This window comes from Leptinotarsa decemlineata, unplaced genomic scaffold, assembly GCF_025532065.1.
Source record: "Leptinotarsa decemlineata unplaced genomic scaffold, Ldec_3_MD MMD2_tig00026354_RagTag_RagTag, whole genome shotgun sequence".
In the NCBI taxonomy this organism is placed as follows: domain Eukaryota; kingdom Metazoa; phylum Arthropoda; class Insecta; order Coleoptera; family Chrysomelidae; genus Leptinotarsa; species Leptinotarsa decemlineata.
The window spans coordinates 302,971-323,415 of record NW_027412702.1 but is presented as its reverse complement, the minus strand read 5'-3'; the positions used below and the strand labels follow the sequence as shown (position 1 = coordinate 323,415).

The 20,445-nt window shown below is 32.1% G+C and overlaps 2 protein-coding genes across 2 annotated transcripts; both read right to left on the bottom strand.

Moving 5' to 3' along the window:
• Positions 1-742: 742 nt before the first annotated feature.
• On the bottom strand, positions 743-2,386 carry Snap29 (Synaptosomal-associated protein 29kDa). The gene is made up of 2 exons (XM_023166761.2): positions 1,763-2,386; positions 743-1,703 (listed from the first exon to the last, which is right to left on the bottom strand). The coding sequence occupies exons 1-2, from the start codon at positions 2,195-2,197 to the stop codon at positions 1,377-1,379; spliced, it is 762 nt and encodes a 253-aa protein (XP_023022529.1). The 5' UTR covers positions 2,198-2,386; the 3' UTR covers positions 743-1,376.
• Positions 2,387-10,203: 7,817 nt separating this feature from the next.
• LOC111510811 (Cuticular protein 57A) lies at positions 10,204-19,511 on the bottom strand. Its single transcript, XM_023166759.2, has 3 exons — positions 19,241-19,511; positions 13,910-14,108; positions 10,204-11,079 (listed from the first exon to the last, which is right to left on the bottom strand). The coding sequence occupies exons 1-3, from the start codon at positions 19,247-19,249 to the stop codon at positions 10,706-10,708; spliced, it is 582 nt and encodes a 193-aa protein (XP_023022527.1). The 5' UTR covers positions 19,250-19,511; the 3' UTR covers positions 10,204-10,705.
• Positions 19,512-20,445: the final 934 nt, after the last annotated feature.

Genomic DNA, 20,445 nt, shown 5'->3' with positions numbered 1-20,445 from the left:
TTATTAGAAAACCCTTTTTCCTATTCAGTTTGTACTACAAACATTAGTTATGGACTTTGCCTGGTTTGGTGATCCAAAATATTTTCAAAGGCGGTTTTTTCTATTGGTTGGGAAAAGGATAAAAAACTGTTCGTAGATAAACAATTTAGTTTTATGCCAACGTTTCGGACTTTATAAAATCCATCATCAGGGCTCAAACATTAGTTAACCATGTCAAAAAAAAAAACGTTAAAAAATATATGTGTCAGAAACATGAATAACTAATGTTTGATCCCTGATGATGGATTTAATAAATTCCGAAACGTTGGCATAAAACTAAATTGTTTATCTACGAACATTTTTTATCCCTTTCCCAACCAATAGAAAAAATAGTTATGGAATTGAATATCATTCACAGGATTGCTACATAATATAATATACGAAAGAGGTAAAATTTCACGTACCTCTTTCATGTACTATATTGTGTAGCAATCTAAAGAAAATATATCAGAGATTAACTTAGGTTCCCCTCATATTACAATAACAGTGAACAAGGATTTTTTTTTCACCAATCCTTTATTTCATTTGCTTATTTCCACTTTTTCAATAAACTTCATGTTAATATAATAGTAACGTTAATTCCCTAAAAAATGCTTTAAAGTTGAAAGTAAAAGAAATCCAAGTTTAATTGAATACTACTGTAACTTCAACAGGCATATTTATTGCAATATGTACTTACACATGTGAAATAAAATGCAATTGATGACATTTTTAATATATTTTTATTAAAAACACAATAGACTATATTTTCCAAATAAATTGTAGAACCAAATTATGCTGGATAACAAATAAATATAAAAACATGTGATGAAAATATAATTTTGAAAGCATAATGTATTGAATAAAAGTATATTTTTATACATTAAACTACATATAATTTTTTTTACTTACACTCTATGTAAATTGAGTTTTACTTGTGAATAAATAACTAAATCATTCAATGTACTAATAATTTTCATCAGTATAAAACAAAATTCTCAAATTATTTTGAAGAGCTTCAATTAATACTCAATGATTCTTGTTTAAAAATGAACTTGACTTTCAATTACTCTTGAATAAAATTATCTCCATAACTGTGAATCATGAAAAATACATTTTCTCCTGCTTTAAATTTTATTAAAATATTTTTACCTTAAATTTCATTCACACCAATTACATGTAACAGAGTGTACATATTTTTCATTATTTTTTATTCAAATAGGTACTTCAGATATTATATAAAATATTTTTTATTGATAGAGCTGTTTTAGAGTAGTTTATTGAAATTCTGAATTTCAAAAGTATTCCACACACTAAATGCATGCATGAATAGAAAGGTGGAAAATTTGTAAAAATTATTATTTTTTCAATATTCTAGCCATATCTTTGTTTTGTTTATTAATGGTTAGATCTGCCTTTTCTGTTTTATCCATAATATTGCCTATCAAGTCATTTTGTGATTCAATTTCAGTACCTAACTCAGAGGCTAGACCCTTGAGTCGTGAAATATTAGTACACATCTCCTGCAAATTGGCATCCAACCGGGCACTGAAATCTCTGCTACTAGAAGAACCTAGTTGATCATGAGTACTGTAATCATTGTTACGCAGCCTCGTAGATGGATGATTATCATAACGATCATAAGTGGATAACTTTTCTTCTAAATTTTGGGATGATGTTGACTGCTATTGAAATAAATTAATATTGAACATAACTGAAATATATTGCACTTGAAAAAAATTACCTTAACAGTACTAGGGGTTGAAGAGGAAGTTGTAGGGCTTGCAGAGTCAGTTTTACCAGCCATATAGTTTTTTAAACTACTAAAGACAGATTTAATGCCATTAATGTGTTTCTGAGAAAATCTCAGAGTAGCATTTATCTCATCTAACTGCTTATCAGTTTTTTCCAATTTCTCTCTTTGTCTCATCAATTCCTCGGCAGTGGCTATTCCTATTTGCTCTGAATCTCGAAGGACACTGATACTTTTTTCTGTACTGTTTATTGTGCGCTCTTCAATAGCTTTTTTCTTTTCGGCAAAAGATTGCATTTGGTCTTCGAAAGTGGGCAGAGTATTGTTATATGTTGGCACTCGTCTCGAATTTCTCAAAAAAGTTTCATCGTCTACATCATCATCATCAAAGGGATTGTTTGATTTTATATATCCAAGATTTGACATTTTTTATTGGACTACCACTCAACTCAATTCAAAGGTATTTCTAACTTTGTGAACAAAAAGTAAAAATCATAAAAAATATTGCTACTTTCTTCACAATTGTTAACTTATTACAATAAAATTGTGTGCAACACAAAACACAATAGACATTGGACATTGAAAATAAGAAAATATTACAGCAAACAGCAGTGCCAAGTGTCAAAACTGCCAAATGTCACTGAGGATATGTTCCAAAAGTAATTATTCCTAACCGCTATTATTCAGAATTTTGGATAGCGGTTGGATGAAAAAATACTTTTGTTGGTTACTTGTCAAGAAGCAGATCAAAATAATAAAACCTAAAGAAATAAATTCAAGTAAATAAACGAATAAAATAAAATTAGATGATCTACATCTTAATACTAGCCGAATTTCGCCCTCAGCGAATTTCAGCAGGTCGAAATAATAAAACCTAAAGAAATAAATTCAAGTAAATAAACGAATAAAATAAAATTAGATGATCTACATCTTAATACTAGCCGAATTTCGCCCTCTGTGGTAATAGAACCGTGACGATGATGAGTATTCTTGCTGATTAGGCTTTTGCAACTCAGTCCCAAATAGTTGATTTCCTCTGAGAATGTTACCATGGTATCTTTAACATTTGGACTGAATTCTCGGTTCTCACTGCATTGCACATGCTTTGAATATTATTTGGGTCCATGCAGGGTCAGACCATTCGGACGAGGCGCCCTTTACTACATAATCGTAAAACCAATTTTGAATTGGGTACTATGTTTCAGTTGACTACCATATAACTTTAATTAGGGCGTAGTAGAATCTACGCCCTCTTACACGGGGACTCTGAATATTTTTTTAGAATCACTGTTATATTTCATTTGAACGTTTTTATATTATTTGAATTGTGTATTCTTTATAGAATTTTAGCTGACTTTATATATTAGTTTTAGAGTTGTATAGTTTTGAAATTTTACCATTTGATCATATTTTTATACATATATTTTTCCTTTTTTATTGTCGATTTATCTGTTAATTTCACGAAAACAAGTACTTTGCACTTATCCTTAATCACTTATTCACTCCTTGCAATTGTATTATATATATATATATATATATATATATATATATATATATATATATATATATATATATATATATATATATATATATATATATATATATATATATATATATATACAGATATATATATATTATTGAGTGTGTATGATATAAATCAAAAGGAGGAAATCGTGGACATGACACTCAAGAAATATGGATATATATATATATATATATATATATATATATATATATATATATATATATATATATATATATTTCATAATTTTTTATAACATTTTCAATTTTGTCATTTTTTCTAAATGTTACATGCATATGTTTTTTGTACATAATACCATTTATACATACATGTCAATTTTTATGGGAAACAAGTGCTTTGCACTTATCCTGAAATCGCTTTATTCACTCATTCTATGTTGTAACTTATTTGTATCTGTATTTATATTCATCTTTTGTGAATGAAGTCATATTATTATTTCATTTTTCTATCAAACATCTTTCAAATGATGGAAGTTCGAACCTGTAACATACCCAGAAAAATATCATCAAAAACATCGGACTTTCAGTCTCTCCACCTGTTAGTTACAGGTCCTTCTGCGTCCTGGTTAGTTTGAAAAATTTGCGCTCTGCAATACCGAGGAGTCTGAATAATTTTCCGGAGTTTTTGTATTATTGTTTAGTTTTTCAATATAAAAGCACTGAACACAGGTTCAGAATTTTTTGTCTGAAATATGGTGTTAACAGATTTGAAGTTTATAGATGAAGAATAAATAAAAAAGTTGTGAGCCCTGTCATGATTTTTGGGTACTGAAATATTTTAAAAAATATACAAGAAAAAATGTTAATGTCGCTTTAATATACTGGTAAACTCAAGAATCATATAGTTATTACAATATATTACTGAATATCTTAAATTATAAATGAAAATAATGAATGTTTCAATATAAATTTCATCATCATTAGAAAATTAATCAATTATTTGATTTTTCGATGTTTCTGTTAATAACAAATAAGAAAAACATTTGTGCGCTACTCGCTATCAGCTGATTTTGAAATAATATTTTGTCAGTATTTATGAAATGTATTCTTCAAGCAAGTGTTTTAGTATATTTTTTTCATAAGAATGAAATTAATATTTAATTAATAATTAATTTAAAAACATGCTATGAAAATTGTGTGAATATCAATCTACCACGAGAGTATATTTTACATTTACTGACCTTTGAGACAGACCAAACATACGCGGGCTCAGTGCACAGATAAATGCACACTTTATTTATAAAATATAAATTATAATTAACTTACTTATGACTTGATAGTGTGTCGTAATGTGATTTTGCTTTCTTTGCAGAAGGCTGTTCACTTTCACTTTCTAAATTATTACTGTCAGGCATTATTTATTTTTAATTATTTTAAAAAAATATTCATTTAGTAAAACACAGGTTGTGTATACTTTAGTAAACAGAACTGCAAACACTGTAGGCTATAGGTATCCGAACTCAGTGTGGCGAGAGAGATAGCGTAACGCCGAACCAGTGGGAAGAGAATAGCACAGTCGCTTGCTAGGCTGTGCCCAGATTTTTGTTTCGGGAAGGAGTCTCAATAAAAAGACCTGCTAATTCAAAAATCAATTACCAATACACTGGCACGGGAAAATCCCTCCACAAAAAAAAAGATTTAACATATTCGTTTTTAAAACTAAAAACCTAAACTAAACTAAAAAAAAAAAAACTAAACTAAATGTGGAAAATGACCTACTAGTAGAGACCTACTGGTAGAGTCGTCAAGATGTTATTCAACAACATATAAATGTTGGGATACAATGGGGAATAACGAAAATCAAGAAGTTTTCATAAAAGAGCTCTAAAACAACGCATTTTAAATACTTAAAAAAGAAGAATGAAATAATGCATTCAACGTTTAAAGGGATTCGTTTCTATTTCACCATTTGGCAACATTGGTTATTGCTAATAAAGGACAATGAATCTGTTACCTGTATGAGACAAACAAAGATAACATATTTTTGAGGCGTGCTGTTCTGTTTACTTATGTACCGAGTCCCGAGACATTCTGTGACATATGACATTTTGTGCACCTAACCTATCTTCCTCTATATACATAAATAACAAAACAACTGTTGTTTATGTGGCTTGTGGAGGTGGTATTGAACTATAATTTATATTTTGCCTTAATTGTTGATTTATAAGGATAATTTTCCTTTTTTAAAGTAGAATATCTAGGCACGTATAAATTATTTCAATTTGATATAGGCGCTGTTGCCGATATGTGAATTAGAAACAAATCCCTTCAAAAATTAAAACCCAACATTTGAAACATCAATTTGAATACTTTTCGAAGTGAATTTGAAAAACTCATGAATTAAACTCAACTTTATTTTGTTCAAACTTGTATTTGCTGTAATAACCCAATTTGAGGAACATTTCCCATTGCCGGTCGGAAGGGCTTTTGCCTTGCCACAACAATTTACACACTTATGATGCACTGTTTGGAACCTTTGGTGTAGTAATGAATATTAATGGAGTTTTTTCCCAACACCAAATCGTTATTTTCAACACCTCGACACGTGTTTCGATCACTAAGTGATCATCTTCAAAGAGGAAGATTAAAACTAGAAACTAATGCGAGCTAACCCTATTTATGCTATATAGGTATGCCATACAGGTAAACCATCCAGGCGTACCATCCATACAGGTATACCAACCTAAATTAATTTCACAATTCTGCCTTATCTATGCTAGGAATCGCACGTTGATATGTAAGACCTCGTTAATCCTTAGTTTGCACAAGTTTCGACTTCTGAGGGGCGACACTTGGTTAACGTAAAATACATTTTTTGACAATCTTTCGTACGGAATATCTTTCACAACTGAAAATTATTAAGTTGTTTCAAAAGTTTTGTCTGTTTTAATGAGTCTATTTCAAACAGAAATATCTCAGTGAATACTCATTCAATTTAATCGAAATAAACGCTATTTAAATCAGTGCACTTTTACCAATGTAACACAAATCGATTAATTTCGTCAGCATAAAAATTGCGTACTCCGGATTCGATGAAGTCGATGAAGGCCGTTTTGCTTGGTCCTGATTAGCGAAGTTTCTACCGATGAGTAAGTTACCGAACTGTTTGAAAATATTGTAGTCGGTTGGTTAGATGTCTGGGGAGTACGGTGGGTGAGTCTGAACATCGACGCTCAATTCGTTTACTTTTCCGACGGTGATTTGTCAAACGTGCGGACGGGCATTGTCGTAGAGCAGGACCAGACCTCTTCTGTTGACCAGTACCGGCTGCTGCTGACGCCATTTTCGGTACATTTCTTCGATTTCCTCACGATAGGACTCTGTTGTGATGGTGTGACCCGGTTGCAGAAAGTTATCTATACACAAGCCGCTGACCACTGCACAGTAACCATGGTCTTTTTTTGGAGGGTTTTCTACTATGGAAAGTACCAGGGTGGTTCATCGGTGTCCAACCACTGAATATCTCCTCTTATCATAGAGGATCCATGTGACGATCCGATCCAAAAAAGTATCGTTTTGGTTACGTATGTGCAAAGAAGAACAGAGTTCGAAACGTTACAATTTCTGTCGATTGTTCAAATTGTGGGACACCCGCTGTTCCAATACGTTTTAAACCATCAAAAACCACAAAGGAGTTGAAGCCCAGTTCTTCCGCCAGCCCACGCACCGTTTGTGATGTGTCAGTCTCCACCAGGGTCCTCAAATCCTCGTCCTGGTTTACTGTAGGTCAACCACTTCGGGGCTCATCTTTGAGGCTAAAATCTCCGGAACGAAATTTCGCAAACCAACGTCAAACAGTGCGTTCATTAACATTATCAACGCAAAATTTCTGGTTAATTCTGGTGAAAATGGCAAAAAATTAAATTTTGGAAAATATTAAGAGCCTCTATATATAGAGTACAACATTCTCTATCGATCAGTATATACCACGACACGGTAGGATAAATATAGGGTGTTTTTACAGGGGTACAGAACTTTGAAATGAAATTAAACACAGATACATTTTTGAATTGACGTGAAATTCACTCAATTCGAAAGATAATCTTCTGGCATTATAATTTAAATATGACTTCTGCATATGACCACCACGGCTGGCTCGGACGTCGTCTAATATGGAGGTCCAATTTTCGATGACTCTTTCCAACATTTGTGGCTGTATGTCGGCAACAACGCGGCGAATGTTGTCCTCCAAGTGGCCAATCGTTTCGGGCTAATCGGCATAGACTAGCGACTTCACATATCCCCACAGAAAATAGTCAAGAGGCGTTAAATCGCACGATCTTGGAGGTCAATTCATGGGTCCGAAACGTAAAACTATGCGGTTACCGAACGTTTTCTTCAATGAATCAATTGTGGCACGAGATGTGTGACATGAGGGCCATCTTGATGAACCAGAATCGTTCTGTACGCACTGTACGACGTCTGTGTAAATGCGTATTATTATTCATTTTCATTTAGAGTAAAAGTGGTGCGAAAACGTTCCATAGTTAATCTAATTAATTGCTCTGATGGACGATTATTTTGCCCGTAAAATGGACGTAGTGCGCGATACGTATTTCGAACTGAATCATGATTTTCAAAATAAATTTGCACAATTTGGAAGCGTTGTTGAGGCGTCAGTCTACTCATGTTGAAGTGTCAAACCAAAATAAACCTAAATCACTTGACAGCTGACAAAATGGCCGCCAGCTAAAAAAGTGTTGCCAACTTAAAGTTCCGTTCCTCTATAAAAAACAACGATTATGGACATACAGGATTGCTTACTTAGTGTGTTATTTTAACATTTTTTGAGGATTATTTTCGGACAGTATTACATTGTTTTTTTTTGATTTTGATTAAATTTTTATTTAACTATACCAATTAGGTTTCTGAAACATTGAGTTTGTTATTGTGAAAGTCGTATTTTTTTGTGCTTTTAGACATATTTTAAACTGGTGTAACGAGTAGACGCCATATAAGACTCTGTTATTTTCTTCCGTTTTGAGGTTTGTTTTTTGCCATTTTGGATTTTTTTTTGTTTTTGAACAATTTCAAATTAAATAAAGTTAAAACTTGGAAATATTCACATTTTTGTAAATAATAGCAATAATTGTGTTACCATTAAATAACCTTGCAATTTTCAGTTGAAATGCCTGGTCGTATTTGTGCAGTGTCAACTTGCGAAAGCAATCAGTTGACTATAAAAAAAAGTGGTATACCTTCTTGGGTACAGCAACTTTCATTAGGAGGTCTTATTAAACCCACAGATAATTGGTTAGGAAAAATTAAAAAGTGGAACAAGCTTTTCGAAAAACATCATTTGAATGGATTTAGAAAAGAGCCAGGAGTTGTAAAAACTCTTTAAAAAAATTGCAAAAAGGAAAGATTTTCCTTTAAATATTATTTATGAATTTTGCAAACTGTGAACAATTATCAGAATGAAATATAATAACTTGAAGGCCGACGAAAATAGAAAAAATAGTCTTTTGAATTTATTTTGCTACATTCATGCAAAAAAAAATTATATAAATATATTTAGTGGATAAAGTAGTTGTTACACCTATAAACAATTTATTACTTTTACATTTTTGATTATCAACCGTTTATTATCAAAGATAAAACAAAAAGTTATGAAAAAATTTGTTAGATAATACAATTATCTAAAACAAAGTTCATTACAAAATGTTTGAGGGAGTTATAGTTTTCACGAAAATAATAAAAAACTGATGAAACCTCTTACTTTTGAAAAGGGCAAAATAGCTCGCCCTATTATCCACAAAAAATTTTTTACTTAGTATTAATCCATTTATATGCAATATTGAATCCTATATAAAAATAATATTCTAATAAGGGATTTACATGAAATTTGTTTATTTTAATTTAAAAGTGCAGTACCGAATCAATCCAGAGTCACCACTGTTACGTCACGAGATCACGTGACGTGTCTAACAAAATCGCAAAAGTAAACAATGCTGTATGTCCATAATCGTTGTATAAAAACGTCCTTTATTCATTGAGATATGGAACTACAAAAACAGATGACATGAAAACGGACAGAACTTTTAATATAACCTAATATTTTAAAATAATCCTGTCATAGAAATTATAGAAAAAGTAAAGTATTCTCCTCGCAAAAAATGGGCATTACTCGCTTGACAATAAACTTCATCGTCACGAGTAATGGCCACATTTCTTCTCGCTCGTTGAATAATTTACTATTATAAGACCTTTTTTAATGCCAAGATTTAAAATCAGTGACACTTTGATATACAGTACAAAACAGTTGAGTAATTATCACTCGTTGAAAAAGAAAATATAGCAAATATTTGAAATTCAGATAATGTATTTCAGTAGTGAAGGTAAAGTTTTTCCTCAAAATGTAATAATAAATCCTCCGACTTTTGAATGAAACTATTATCTGGAAGCAAGATTTCTAATAATCTCATTTCAATAGACACTGAACCTGGTTTGCAATTTAATCAGCATCTTGAAATTCATTCAATGGCTTGTAATTTCGCCAGAATTGAACATAATAACTTTTAGTCCCCTCCTGATGATGCTAAAAAGGTAAACGAAATGCGCGACGATAAACAGCATTTTTGTTCTGGTGAGGGGAAAGTGCTTTCAATAGAGAAGCCTTTATGTTGATTTGTAGACATATGGTGGCTGTAACTTTTGAAACATCCGGAATCTGATAATATTCTGCCATATTCATTAAAGAACCATGTTGACAGGATCGCTACTCCCTACCTGTGATGTATAATCATGATATTCATGACCCGCTCCCAAAGATTATAGAGCTGGAATCCACCCGTGTCTGTTGGTTTTTCCATTTTTTGAACTAGGTATCAGTTTCTCTCTTGACCTATAACCTTCATTACTTATGGAATTAATAATCAAAGGAAGTAAAGTCCGTTATGAATCTAAGATTTTATTTCATCAATGAATACAAACCATAAGTCAATCAAACCAAGAAACTCCTAACTATTCCTTATGGAAAGTTGCAAGAAAATCACCAAACTCATGTGAACTGATATTTCAAAGCCTCAGAAGTTTTTTCATATAATTTTTCTCACCAAGAAAGTAATGAAATAGGAGGAGTTCAATTGTTAGAGCCATTTTTTAAAACTTGATTAATTATAATCTGGAAAGAACATACCTTAATCGATTTCTCTTTTAACTTATTTCATCATTAGAATCCCTACTCCATAGTCAAATACCTTTTATTTTATAGTTTAGTAAAATTATTTATTGTTGTTCATGACACTCGTATTATATCGGCTACTCAATCTTTGTTTCACCTTCTAAATAAAAGTTTTCCCTCAAAATCCCTAAACTTATTTAAACATGCATGAATTCATATTCATACCTTATGGCTCAACTTTCTTATTTACAACTGTTTTCTTAAGTTATTTAATTGATATGAGCGCCGTATCCCAACACACTTTCCCGAGTACTTGCTTCTTCAGCCCTTTTCAACGCTTCTAATTCAGCAGCCATCCTTGCGTGTTCGTCAGCTATTTGTTGGTACAGTGAAAAATGTTTGTTTTTGGCAAATTGTACTGCTTTGGTATCAACCGGTAAAACAACCTGACTTGGAGCCACTTGATTCGACTGAGCAATTGCTGAAAATTTTTGAAGGTGTTTTAGTTTAGCAGCTGCAACTACGGGGGTGTCCGTGGGAAGGTCGGGAACATTTTGATTGGAAATTTGTCGGAAGCCATTCTTGTCTGCGATGTACTCAACAGTACGAATCTGTTGTCTTGGATCCACGTAGGAATAGGAACCTGGAAATAAACGAAAACACCACTGTACAAAACTGGAAAATATATTTGGGGTGTAAATAAATTCATTGAAGGACTAATTCCTTTTTCTGAAGGTTAATAAAATGAATAAAGTTACTACTGAAAATGTCTTGATTCCTGATAGGCTTCTGCCGGTTCTTTTAAAACTAGTGGGAACACTTGATATTTTACAATATTTATTCAATTACTTGAAATACAACCCTCAATATCAATTTTTAAATTATTTCAAAAAGAGTTGAATGTATTAACCTATACCAACAGCGGTATTTTGATTTGCCATACATTTCTTCACTGGTAGTGGTAGGTGGAGATAGAGTGACATTTTGTTGTTCGCTCCAACTTAGAAAGAGGAATGAAATACTGTGAAAGAATTCCGATTTTCAATTATGGAATATCATTGATTTTAGGTCGATGATGGCCACTATATTGCACTGATGAGTGGCTAATGAGCCCGAAACCGGTCTGCAAGTGTGCCCGTTCCAAAATTGAAAGTCGACTCTTTCAGTTGTATTGCCAATTGCATATGCAGGAAATTTTCTGTGAATATTCCTGCACAGACGCCTGTCGGATATAATCCAACGCCATTTGTGGTATTAGCCAGAGGAGTAGTTGTTTTCTGATAGGCGTCAGTCCATTCAACCTATTGGGTAGGTATATTCGAGACTGGCTTGAACGTTATTAAAATTCATTTCTTTAGATTGTTATTTTATTTTAGAAAGATCTCAGAAGCTTTAAATAATTGAGAATAATGAGATTGACGAACCACTAAATCGGCCGCAGCACAGAAATTGTACTAGAGACTAAGGGGATGAAATGATAGCAGATGTAAAGGTATGGAATGTCGTTCAATGAAGGACTAGACTAGAACAATATCTAACTGAGATAAATGAAAGTAGCCAGTACGGAAAATAATGTTGAGAAAACAGAAAAGGAGTCTTAGTGATTCAGCTATTGAGCCTTTTCCCAGGTAAAAACCAAAGAGACTGCAAATAACAGCGCTCACCGCGCGAAATCATATTTTCAATATTAAATAAAAACTAGTAAGAATAGTTATTTGTTTTAATTTCTCTGCCTCAATAGTTGTTGAGTAAATTAGTTGAAAACTTTTCACATTTTTCTAGACGTTATTATAAATCCAGTGAACTCGAGCATATATTTCAATTTGTAGCAGCAAGAATCAACACGTTTTCAACCAGTGAAATAGTCCAATAAAATTTAATTTATAAATGGAAAAAAATGACATTGAAAATTCACGTTTCCAAAAAAAAAAGCTCAATCATTCAATATTCTATATAGATTGTGAATTCTCCTATAAATACTAGAAATGATTATTGGAATTTAGCTATGAGCGAAGTAATTGTCTAATATTGAGGAATATCGAATGGCATCGAATAAATAAACGGATCGTCAATAATTGCCGTAATAGTTTTAAATTTGTTCGTACATAATTTAAGCCTAAAGCTCGTTAATGTCCTATGAATGTCATAATGTGAACTAAATGGATTTTGGATGTAGGACTTACTCATAGATTAGACGATATGAAGTTTGTGAAAATAGTAATTAATCACGGTAGGTCAATTAATTAACTAATCAGTATGGCTGAATATTTCACTAAAGAACCACTCATATAATTTCAAAACCAGTTAATGTAACAATATCAAAAATTTTGTTGATAAAAAAATACAACTTGAGAACACTAGTACTTATATTTCAAGAATGCTCAACTATTTCACTGCGTCACTTCGTTTGATGTCACTCTCGTTTCTAGACCAAAACTGAGAGCAACGTCACGTGGTCGAATCGTAGATCAAAGTTTTCATAATTTTCTACACCTCACCTCTTTCGAATTGTCCATTCTTCATTTACTATAGAACGATTCATCTTTAAATTAGCGGAACTTGAGAGTCAAACACGCTCAGTTTTCTTAATCAATTGTCCAGTATTTTGTTCACCTCCATGAATGGATAGAAATAGAAGAAAATTGCCTGGTGGAAAGAATTGTTCACTTTTTCTTACTGGTTATATATATTTAGAGCAACTCAACAACAGGAACTAATAAAATGAGGAAAAAATGCATATGTTAACGGGTTTTATTAAAAAAAAAGATAAAATTGATATAGATAATGTACTGAAAACTAAAAAATAATTCGGAAGGTCCTAGGTAGTAGTCGTCACACTACTCGCCTCAGAAATCTACGATATTGATCAGATAAAACAATAATAAAATAGTTGGGCGTAGCGTAACCTGAGTAAATATATAAAACTACGCCCAACGATTTCATTACTTTTTTTACTGATCAATACCGTAGATTGCTGAAGAGAGTGGTGTGATGACCTACCGAATTATTTTTTAGCTTTTGGTATATCATCTACATCATTATTATCTTTTTTTTTTTTACTAAAACTGTTTACCATAAAAGAATTTTACTTATTTTATTTTCAAGTTTTTAGTTTCTAATTTTGTTACTCAATTCTTCACATTCTGTTTGATTCATTTGGTACCTCATTATTACAAGGAAATATGCAATCCGCCATTTTGTAGCTGCAGCCATCTACTAGTCAAACCCTGTCATTTGATACCCATACTGAGGTAGTTGTGAAACAATATGTAATTCGTCATTTTGTAGCTGTGACAATCTTGGATTTACAATGATACAGAATTTATTAAGTTGTATTGTCATCAAAACTAAATGTGTGAACCAAATATCAGATCAATCTGTCAACAGTAAGGGGGTCAAACTTGAATCATTACATTTTACCAAACAAACAAACAAACGGGCAAGCGAAATAAAACCGTTTAAAAATCATTTACCTTGTACTACTCCTGATCCATCAGATACCTCTGAATGAGTTCTGTCTATATGCCCTGGATACCTTCCTGCTGCATACCCAAATGCGTAAGGCCTAGGGGGTGGTGGAAGGGTTGATATTTCACTTAATTCGATTTGATGATAGGCATTCGTCAGGGGATTACTCAGAACTAGAGGCAGCAAGCAGCTTATCATTATTATCTGAAAAGATGAAATTGTTATAAATTCAACAAGGATTTGGGTTATTCATAAAAGTTGGACATATCGAGCTGACGATTTCAAATTTCTGTTTTAAGTTGAAATATTCCAGTTTTTGTTTCATGTAATCAACAAAATAAGAATGATACTTCAATTGTTTCTGTTCTGCCAGCAACATCCAAAACACTAGAGGGGTGGTAGATAACCAATAGTTGCTTTTTTAGGAGTGCAACATAAAGGTTTTCTCAGATTGATAATATCAATAATCCCAATATATTTCTGTCAGGGTTGTATCAATATCAAGCCATTCATAATTTCCAAATGTCTCTTGCGAATTTGTAGATGTAGCGATACTTTCTTTTTTGAAGTAAGCCATGAAATACATGAATGTGAATGTCAAGTCAATTGTCAAACACGAAATAAAACAATTATTCAATTTCGTGAGCGATTTTAAGGAAAAAACATTATTTTTTCTAATGACGAAAAAGTTGATATGCTTTTTGTTTATTCAATATGTTGGAGAAATGCTACCAAATCTCTGGCAATGTATCAGGACGACAACCTAATCATAGATATTTTCAATGTATCGAAAATAGTTTACGAATTTATGGATCCTTTGAAAAAACCTCCAAAAGAAAATGTACGGTTACTGAATGTGGTGGCGATAATGAAATCGGCGTTTTAGGCGAGTTCAAATGTTCACAATAATGATAAAGTGGATTTGTGGAAAATAAAAAACAGAACAAGAAAGTCTCCCTGAGGGAGATTGCTCTTAATTCGGTAATATCCGCTACGTCTGTACGGAAAATTTTAAAGATAAATAAATTCAAGTCTTATCGAGTCAGGAAAGTCCATCATTTGCGAATTTCATGAAAATAATGAAATTTGCAAAAAAATGTGGTGTGATGAAAGTAGATTTACCAATAACGGATGGTTGAACAGGAATATACATTATCGCTGGCGACAAGAAAATGAATATTCACATAGAGTTATTAATTTTCAATAGAGATATGCTGTTAACGTATGCCTTGGTGTTCTTGATAATAAAATTATTGGCACCGACTTTTAAAACATCTCTGACCGAAGAATTATACTCGGACTTTTTATTAGGGACTCTAATTGAGTTTCAAGATGTTTTGCCACTCACTCTAATAAGAAAATATGAGTATTTCCAATACAACAGAGTTCTACCACATCGCAAAAGAATGTGCAGAGATTTTCTCAGTGAACTATGCCAGGATGGATAGGAAATAATGGTCCTACTGAATCGTCACCACATTCATCGGACCTTTCTCTTCTAGATTTTTCGTTGTGGGGCTTCATAAAAAATAAAGTATTCCCAATAATTTCACTTCTGGCTAGTGAAGCAAAAGATGCCCAAAGGGTAAGTCGTGAGAAGTAAGTGAGAAAAAAATACGGTGACCTTTCCAATAAGGAGAGCATTCATTCCATTATTTCATTCTAGAAAATGGGTCCCAATCATCTAGCCACTAATAATCATACTCAGGTTGGTTTATCTGGAAAAAACTGTAAATGTAGTTAACGAATAGAAAAACTAGGAAAAACCAGGAACTTTGTTCTCGAAAATACTCATAAATACTCCTTTGGACCTTATAACAAGAAGTAGGACCATATGATCTTTAAAGTTAGTATTTTTTGAATTAAATCTGGAACAATTACGTTTTGTAAAATATTATTCTATGCTATGCTATGCAAACTTCAATATGCACATAATTTTGTCTTTTGTCTTAAAAACTAAAGACAAAAATATCAGTAAGCGACGTCAAATGTTTTGGAGTGTGAGCGGCGCTTTTTATTTTTTCTTCCTTTTTAGTTTTTGAGTTCCACTACATAAACCTTGCATTTCGGTTTTTTCATACTTCATTTAAAAACTTTTCAAACTTATAGGTATACCTCATATTCACTTCGAACATATTTTCACATGATACTCTTTGTTTATTCTGAATTACTTCTCCAATTTTTTAAAAAACTATGCAGATACAGTCGATATATTAAGTGAGCATGCGTTACTTCTCTGGCTATATCTGAAGTTTTTGAAAAATCCAAATTTCTTTTCTTTTTCGAAAAACAAATATTTGTCAATACTTCAAAATGTGGTATTTCTATTGAAAGAGATTGGTTTCTGAGAAAAAGTTTGTTTTGAATTTAATTCGTTTTCTTCTTTCCTTTGGAGGTATCCCACATTTTTTAAATAAAGATAAATTAAAAAATTGGTATTTCTGTTCTCCTGTTCAAACAAAGTTTAAATTCAAAATTTAACATTTCCAGTATAATATATAATATTTAAAATTTTTACGATTATGGCATACAAGTTGGGTCGTTATTTTAGACTTTTTCAACAGGTCATCAACCTTCACATTACAGAAGCAGAAACATCATTTAGAATGCCAAGAGAATTCGGCGAAACCGGAACGAAACGAAACTAAACGGTTTAATAATTCCGTGTATACCTGTTAACTAGAAAGAATAAATAGTATGAATTGGCTGAAAAATTCAATACTTTCTTTGCTTATGCAACATGTATCTATGTATATATTTGTGTATACAATGCATTTCTTTAATGTCCCCCCCACCTTTTATTTTTTGAACGGGTCAACTCAAAAAATTGAAATTTGGGATAATGAAATTAATGCATGAATACTTTATTTTGAAGTGAAATTGATAAATGAAACTTTCAAGATGGCGACTGGCCGCCATCTGGGAAAAAAAATTAAAAAAAGGGGGTCTTGTGACACATTTTTTTGAAGCTCCTGATAAATGCTTCACAACCCTAGAATATAATGTCAATATCTCCAACAACTATAAAATAACAGAACTTTCAATAATTGCCTGAATACATTGACATCCAACTACATAATATTAGGTAATAAGCTTGAGGTCAGTTCAGAAGATGCTCGAAATGGTTGCCTGGAATTTCTTGACATATGAACAGCCTATCCGATATTTCACGTCGAACATTTTCGAACACAGTAACGTCAATATCTCTAGAAATATTTATTATTCTCTTCCGTATATCCAATATTGAATTTCTTACACCTTTTGCTTCAAATAACCCCATAAAAAAAGTCCAAAGGTGTCAAATCTGGCGAGCGGGCTGGCCATTCTGTAGGACCACCTCGACGGCCGATCCAACGACCGGGAAAAGTAGTATCCAAATAGTTTCTTACTTTTCTGGAGTAATGTGGTGGTGCTCCATCTTGTTGGAATACAATATCCATATTGAATTCATTAGGATTTGTATAAATGTATAAATTTGGTTCAAATTGTTAAGATATGTTTTCTTATTCATGCAAAATTTGTGGGTTCTGAAAATTCATTTTGTGATCCTCCGTATTGACGTGTTCACTCAACGCTATTGAATCAACATAATTGGATGAAATGGGTTATATTGTTCAACCCATTGGTATGACAAATATTTGTTAAAAAATTTATCATTAAATAGAAAATATCAAAAATGGAGTCTAGAATTTTCATGAATGTGATTTTCTATAGGTTACATTATTCTTCAATGTTGTTCCAATTTTCATTTATACATTGTTTCACTATTTCCAAAGGCATATTTGTAAAAAATGAAACAACGTCTAGGTTTATAACATAATTTTAAGGTATTTGAAAATTGTTAATAAATTCGCTGAAAGAGAATTAATCTTTGACATGGTATTGATTGTTTGTTTGTTAATATATTCGTCAAAAATTTGCAAAATTTAGAGTTTGGAGCATCGGAAGATACGATGGGACTCATCGATGAAGTTAGTTTACGGATTTTTGGTTACGATTAAAATCGCTATGGATACGTATATATCATTAATGATTTAGCTGTTGTAGAATATATTTTTTGGGAATTTTTCAGATTTGTTTCTAACTTGTTAGCTTTCTGTTATAATGTTGAAGTTGGATTAGATCTTAAAATAGAATAATATTTATTATTTTTCAATAATAGTTGAATTAGTGATTACATTTGTTACTTGAGTTCTGTATAAATTCCTTAGGGTATCTTCAAAATTTTCCATTATATATTCCAAACAGACACGAAATGTTGATGTTACGTTTATCTGGAGAAACACTGAATTTTGGACCAAGTGATAAAATATTTTGGATATCACTGGGAAAATTGACATCAGTTAGGTTTTTAAACCATTTTTTTCATGAATATTACTGGAGTTTTATCCTAACACCAAACCGTTACTTTAACAGCTCGACATGTGTTTCGATCACCAAGTGATCATCTTCAACTATAGATACGTACAATGTTATCCTTATTTATACCATAGATACCTCTTCTAGGTACCTGCTTCTTAAGTGTCTCAAATTAATTTCACAATGTTGCTTCATCTACTAGTCTTAAATTAATTTCACCTACAGTGTCCTTATGTAATAGTCAGGCAAATCTGATAATTAAAATAAATAAATAATATAGTATTAGGTATTGGTCCACCATCCTCATTGATAATATTATTATGTTCATTTATTTCTACACTCTTGTGCTTGTGTGTGTGCGTGTTTGCGCGTGCGTGCGTGTATACATTGAATACTCATAACATATTCTTCGAGGATATTTATGAGTTATCCCTCTGCAACTATCTCATGGATAACCTTGATGTATATCTCGATGTTCGTTAGTTCTCTTATTTGGAAGTCGAATATAGATAAATATGCACTATAGAATACTTGCAAAAGACAGACTTCACCTTGAAACAAACATTTCAGTGCTAGAGGTGCTAGTAAAGAAATAAAGAATATTTTTAGTAATGAGTAGACAAAATTTGTCTTGTTTTCATTTCGACTACATGCTTTCGCTCTTGCTAGTTTTCGATCTGTATATAGTAGACTATCAATTTTAATTTTTCTTCATGAACAATCCAGCCCCTATACTTGAAATGTAGAAAAATTGTTACTAACGTACATAGAGCTGTAATTTTTCTATAAATTTGGGTTAAGGTTACTTCAAAAAACGCATATGGTCAAAACTATCTCACTATATAGTAACATACAGATCAATAATAATCCGATAAACTATTACGATATTCAACTTTTATATAATAGATCGTGAGCCTTAAAATTTACAAATTGTGTGAATATACCTGCAGCTGCTATGAGTAAATATAGATACTTGCCGATTTCATCTTCAATCACAAGAAGAACAATGCACGTATTAATTGGCTGTAAAAGAAACCACAATCGCACAATATGTGTCTGATTAGACTTGCGGGCAACGCGAAACACGAGTGAAAGTCTTCGAATTGAAAGAGACCTAACAGGTACCGGTATTGGTGGTCCCCAAATATTTATTTCTTTGGCTTGTTAACACTCTTTGATGAATAAAAATACAAGGTTTTACTTGAACGACTGGAACTATTATGTAAAGCTGATGACTCGTAAAAAAATCGCAGACAATTTTCTTTCATTACTAATTTGTTTATACCTTGAATGGGATACGTTGTTACGTCATTTTATGATTCAGACGTGCTGGTATTATGTACAGGGTATCTGTGTTATATCGAGTCTCCCTATTGATGTGTTTTTAATTGCCCTGAAGTCTGACTGGGTCCACTCACATACCAACATTAAGTTAATTAACAAATTTGCCAAAAACATTTCTTAATTTTTGAAGATCTTCTGATGGAAATCGTTTGCGTTCTAACCTAGTCTCTCAAAAAATAATACTTGATACGGAAAATATGTTTCATTTTTTATCATTCGAATTATACGACAATCCTTTTTCCGCCTGGAAAGTTTTATGTTTGAAAAAACTCGTGTTCACGCATATCGATTTCTAAATATATATCATACACACTCCATAATATCTATATATACAGGGTGTTTCAGAATTCGACGGACAAACTTATACCACGTCATTCCTCTTGCAAAATGATGAAAAATGAGGTAGGACATGTGTGTCCGGAAATGAGCCGTTTCAGAAATACAGGGCGTTGAAGTTGCAAAATAAAAAGACCCTTTTCGTCGTAGCTCCCGGACTAAAAGGAATAAATTAATGAAACTCAGCAAATCGATTACGAGCTAGAATGTGCTTCCTCCAGTGGTATGTTTGCTTCAGTATCAGTAGCCAGTGGCGTTCCAGCGGGGTAATAGCTTATATTTCCCCCCTTATTTTTTACGCCACTGACTTTATATCCACAACCGTCTTTTTTTTGAATTCGTTAATCAATTTTACGTAAAAACCAAATAAACATTCACTATGAAAAAACCAGTAGTTTTCGAGAAAAATTGAGTTGAACTGATACGTGCATTCTTATATGGGAATAGTCGATTAAAATAATCGAAATTCACAAACCAAAATTATTTGAACTCTTTTATGATT